At 53.0% G+C, this 5,620-nt stretch overlaps 1 protein-coding gene across 3 annotated transcripts in view; it reads left to right on the top strand.

The window, feature by feature from the left end:
* Positions 1 to 5,620, top strand: part of NLGN3 (neuroligin 3) — a 23,786-nt gene that overhangs the window by 2,282 nt on the left and 15,884 nt on the right. For 2 of the 3 annotated variants that reach the window (XM_006146128.1, XM_006146127.1), the window contains one exon: positions 3,102 to 3,161. The exons of the other annotated variant lie outside the window; for it this stretch is intronic. In XM_006146128.1, the coding sequence (XP_006146190.1) occupies positions 3,102 to 3,161 (60 nt within the window). The remainder of the gene's footprint in view (positions 1 to 3,101; positions 3,162 to 5,620) is intronic. 3 annotated transcript variants of the gene reach the window in all.

The raw sequence follows: 5,620 nt of genomic DNA, 5'->3' as shown, positions 1-5,620 counted from the left end.
ATCCCTTCACCCTCAGCCCGTGTTCTTTCCACCGTAGCACGGGGAAGCAGCTCCTATCTGGTCATTCCCACCTCCCCAGTTCTGAAAGAAAAAAGACAAAAAAAAAAAAAAAGCCGTGGTGAGATGTAGATGGGTTGGGCCAAGTTGCAAACAGTAACAGCCTAAGGATCAGGTGGAAAATCACAACCTGATCTCTACAGCCCTTTGGCCGGCTTGGAGTTTGTTTTCCTTTGATGTTCCGAGGCAGGGTTTCTTAGAGCGGGTTTGCCGGGATTCCTGAGATGAGGTGCTTCCTACTGAATAGGAATCTCTGGGAGGAGAGCCCCCAGAATCTCCATATTGAACTTGTGCCCCGAGAGCTTTTGATGCACGCTGAAACATGGAGTGGGAGTCGCTGCCCTAGGGGTAGTATTTCACCACATGCCCACACCGCTCAGGACCTCACACACAGCAGGCAGTCTGTCAATGGCTTTCACAGCCTGAATGCAGAAGCGTGGTGGTGCTGCAGAAAGAAGCACAGTCACAGTGAGACCTTAGGCAGGTCTTTTCCTTTAAGATCCTCTGTTTCCACCTCTGAAGGTGGGAGGGAACCATTCTGGCCTTAACATTCCATTCATTTATAAATGAATCCAGGAAGAGGGTCTCTTAAACTTGCTCTTATGAGTCACTTGGCGAGATGGGGTGAGGAGTGGAGCTGACATCGACATAAACCATTTCTTAGGAAGAAATGGTAGGAGCCTAGTGCAGTCCCATCTGGCCCTGAGAGTGTGGCCTGAAAGCTGACTAGGAGCCCCCACTGAAATATGAGCATTTGCCCATCGTGATTGTTGACTATGGCCGAGGTTGTGTGCTAGGTGCTGCTGGGATGAGGATGGATGTGAGGTAGAGGAAAGATTAAGATATTACTATGGGCCTAATCGCTGCTCTGAAGAAGCTCCTAGCTTGGTATTAAAACTCAACTGCTTTCCCTAAGTCCCACAGGCCAGTCTAGAAAGTGGGTTCCAGACAGTGTGGGGGAAGGCCTTTGGTTATTTAGCTGTTCAAATGCATTCCCTATCTAGGGCCTGTTGGCCACTTGGAACAATCAGAAATCCTGCCTCCTGGGGGAGAGGCAGGTTGTTAGAATTGCGGTGTGTAGGTCAGGCTACTGGCCTGGTTGGCCCCAGTGTCTGGGGATGGCAATTGAGCTGGCCCGGGTGAGGGATATGGCAGCAAGGAGTTGCTCAGCAATGACCATCTGAAGGAGCAAAGGTGTCTAAGCAAAGAAGGCTTAGACAATGCCACAACCCAGGGACAATCTCAGAGGCAAGCATCTTCCAAGTCAGGGACTATGGGAAGTGAGGGGTTTCCTGGAGGGATCTGCCCTACCCACACCCACCTACACTCCCATCAAGTTGGAAGGAATTCATGTCTAGGATGAGTGAATCCTTTCAGTCTGGTGGGCTGGCCTCTGTGTGGGCCATGCTGCCCATGTCTCAGAGGGCTTCTGAGGGCAGAACTGGCAGGTGTTGAGCTAACGTGTTCAAACGATAGGCACCACCGGAAACTGAGGAAGCTGGAGGTGGTTTTCTACACTACGGTTGGGCTCTTGACTTAGCTAAAAAGCCATTTTGTAGTTTGAGGGTGCTTCCTGTCTTGATTAATAGCTGTAAGGAAATCCAGTCACCAGAGTCCAGACCAGCTGAGAAAGAGGGCTATTTTGCTCCATCTAGGCTGAGAGTATCTGGTATCATAGACACAAGAGGGTAAGCCCTGGGGTGCCAGCAGAATGACCTGTTTCCACACACTGACCAGTCTCCAGGCAGTAGGTACTCTCTCTCCACAGCGATTCGCAAGATGAACTTCTCGTGTCCTTAGAACAGGAAGGAGAACTGGTGCCAGCTTACTCCCAAATCCTAAATGTCTCTCTAGTCCCCTCTAGTTTCTTCTTTTCTCTCCTCTCTTCCCCTCCCGTCTCCTCCATGCCCCACCTCTTTCCCCTCTATATCTCCATTCCCTTTCCCATGTTTCAGAAAGGTGGCATGGTGCAGTGGAAAGACCATGGGCTTTGGAGTCAAGCAGACCTGAGTTCGAATCTCAACTCTAGCACTTCTAGCTGTGTGATCTTGAGCAAATCACTTTTCCTTTCTGAACATCAGTTTCCCCATCAGTGAAATAGGACAAGTACCGACCTTGTTGGGGTGTAAGGATCAAACTATATGGAGAAGGACAGGGTCTGGCACATGGTATATATCCAGTACATGGGAGGAGCAATTACCATTATTTCTATCTCTTTGTTTCTCTCTCTCTCTCTCTCTCTCTCTCTCTCTCTCTCTCTCTCTTTCTCTCTCTCTCTCTCTCTCTGTCTCCTCTCTCATTGTCCCTTTCTCCTTTTCCCTTCTTCTTTCCCTCCCTCCCTCCTTGGCTCAGTCTACATCTCAGGGCAATGCTTGCTGCTCTCAAGACTGGTTCCTGCGGGCAGGAACCCCATTTGCCATTAATGAGAGCAGGGGTCCCCAGTGAGGAAGAACAGGGGGAAAGCTTCATCTCCCATTTTCTCCTGTGGGAATCAGGGTCAGCTGAGGCCCAGCTTGAGTCTGCCCACTGGGCCCCAGTAGCTCATGCCTGGGGACCCTGGAACACATCTCTGCCCTAAATACCTACCTCACAGTGATATTCACACATGCCAGCAGTGTTCCCCTCACCCTCAGTGCCTGCCTCTGCCCTCCAGCTCAACCTGCCTGTGTACACATGCACAGCCCCTTCCGCCCAGAAGGAATCCTTTCCCTGAATGAGTCTCTGGCTCTGTGCCCAGGCCCACCTGCTGCTACCTCCTTCCTACCTGGGAAGGTAGTTGGTTGAGATGGGCTCTTGGGGACAGGGAGGCGGGGCAGGGAGGTGCAGGGAGGCCAGCACAGCAGGGGCCTGCAACACCATCATCCTGATGAAGGTCTGGGCCTCAGCCCACCCATTCCCTCAGTTCTTGCCATCCCTCCTGCCTGTCCTGGGCCCAGGCCCAGAGCTGGCTTGCTGGGCCACACTGCAGTCATGCTGTTTTTGAATTCTCTCTCTGTTTTGTTCTCTGTTCTGTGCTGTTGTGTCTCCCCGTGTCTGGTCCCCAGGATCCGGCGCTAAGAAACAGGGCGAGGACTTAGCGGATAATGACGGGGATGAAGATGAAGGTATTTGGGGGCTGCAGGGCGCGGCGGCTGGTGCATGGCACAGAGCCCCTCCCCTTCTCGGTCTGTCCGGCCGTTGGTGTGTTTCTGTTCCTGTACAAGGCCGTTGGGCCGTTCATCCGTCTTTGGCCTCACTGGCCACTGGGAGTTCCGGGGCAATGGACGCGGCTGGCCGGAGCAGGGAACCACAAGCAGAGCCCTGGGAGGGCATTCTCCTCAGCCTGGCCCCCACCCTCTCCCGTCTGCGTGGTTCATGGGCACCTGCCTCGGCTGAGCAGCAGGGACAGCGGAGAGAAGGCAGGACCAGGGGAGGCAGGGGGAGGGCCCGAGCATTCCCTATCTAGGGCCTGTTGGCCACTTGGAACAATCAGAAATCCTGCCTCCTGGGGGAGAGGCAGGTTGTTAGAATTGCGGTGTGTAGGTCAGGCTACTGGCCTGGTTGGCCCCAGTGTCTGGGGATGGCAATTGAGCTGGCCCGGGTGAGGGATATGGCAGCAAGGAGTTGCTCAGCAATGACCATCTGAAGGAGCAAAGGTGTCTAAGCAAAGAAGGCTTAGACAATGCCACAACCCAGGGACAATCTCAGAGGCAAGCATCTTCCAAGTCAGGGACTATGGGAAGTGAGGGGTTTCCTGGAGGGATCTGCCCTACCCACACCCACCTACACTCCCATCAAGTTGGAAGGAATTCATGTCTAGGATGAGTGAATCCTTTCAGTCTGGTGGGCTGGCCTCTGTGTGGGCCATGCTGCCCATGTCTCAGAGGGCTTCTGAGGGCAGAACTGGCAGGTGTTGAGCTAACGTGTTCAAACGATAGGCACCACCGGAAACTGAGGAAGCTGGAGGTGGTTTTCTACACTACGGTTGGGCTCTTGACTTAGCTAAAAAGCCATTTTGTAGTTTGAGGGTGCTTCCTGTCTTGATTAATAGCTGTAAGGAAATCCAGTCACCAGAGTCCAGACCAGCTGAGAAAGAGGGCTATTTTGCTCCATCTAGGCTGAGAGTATCTGGTATCATAGACACAAGAGGGTAAGCCCTGGGGTGCCAGCAGAATGACCTGTTTCCACACACTGACCAGTCTCCAGGCAGTAGGTACTCTCTCTCCACAGCGATTCGCAAGATGAACTTCTCGTGTCCTTAGAACAGGAAGGAGAACTGGTGCCAGCTTACTCCCAAATCCTAAATGTCTCTCTAGTCCCCTCTAGTTTCTTCTTTTCTCTCCTCTCTTCCCCTCCCGTCTCCTCCATGCCCCACCTCTTTCCCCTCTATATCTCCATTCCCTTTCCCATGTTTCAGAAAGGTGGCATGGTGCAGTGGAAAGACCATGGGCTTTGGAGTCAAGCAGACCTGAGTTCGAATCTCAACTCTAGCACTTCTAGCTGTGTGATCTTGAGCAAATCACTTTTCCTTTCTGAACATCAGTTTCCCCATCAGTGAAATAGGACAAGTACCGACCTTGTTGGGGTGTAAGGATCAAACTATATGGAGAAGGACAGGGTCTGGCACATGGTATATATCCAGTACATGGGAGGAGCAATTACCATTATTTCTATCTCTTTGTTTCTCTCTCTCTCTCTCTCTCTCTCTCTCTCTCTCTCTCTCTCTTTCTCTCTCTCTCTCTCTCTCTGTCTCCTCTCTCATTGTCCCTTTCTCCTTTTCCCTTCTTCTTTCCCTCCCTCCCTCCTTGGCTCAGTCTACATCTCAGGGCAATGCTTGCTGCTCTCAAGACTGGTTCCTGCGGGCAGGAACCCCATTTGCCATTAATGAGAGCAGGGGTCCCCAGTGAGGAAGAACAGGGGGAAAGCTTCATCTCCCATTTTCTCCTGTGGGAATCAGGGTCAGCTGAGGCCCAGCTTGAGTCTGCCCACTGGGCCCCAGTAGCTCATGCCTGGGGACCCTGGAACACATCTCTGCCCTAAATACCTACCTCACAGTGATATTCACACATGCCAGCAGTGTTCCCCTCACCCTCAGTGCCTGCCTCTGCCCTCCAGCTCAACCTGCCTGTGTACACATGCACAGCCCCTTCCGCCCAGAAGGAATCCTTTCCCTGAATGAGTCTCTGGCTCTGTGCCCAGGCCCACCTGCTGCTACCTCCTTCCTACCTGGGAAGGTAGTTGGTTGAGATGGGCTCTTGGGGACAGGGAGGCGGGGCAGGGAGGTGCAGGGAGGCCAGCACAGCAGGGGCCTGCAACACCATCATCCTGATGAAGGTCTGGGCCTCAGCCCACCCATTCCCTCAGTTCTTGCCATCCCTCCTGCCTGTCCTGGGCCCAGGCCCAGAGCTGGCTTGCTGGGCCACACTGCAGTCATGCTGTTTTTGAATTCTCTCTCTGTTTTGTTCTCTGTTCTGTGCTGTTGTGTCTCCCCGTGTCTGGTCCCCAGGATCCGGCGCTAAGAAACAGGGCGAGGACTTAGCGGATAATGACGGGGATGAAGATGAAGTGATTTGAGGGCTGCAGG

This window comes from Tupaia chinensis, unplaced genomic scaffold, assembly GCF_000334495.1.
Source record: "Tupaia chinensis unplaced genomic scaffold, TupChi_1.0 Scaffold000165_2, whole genome shotgun sequence".
Lineage (NCBI taxonomy): Eukaryota > Metazoa > Chordata > Mammalia > Scandentia > Tupaiidae > Tupaia > Tupaia belangeri.
Note: the sequence above shows the minus strand (reverse complement) of the source record. Positions and strands in the feature narration are given on the sequence as shown.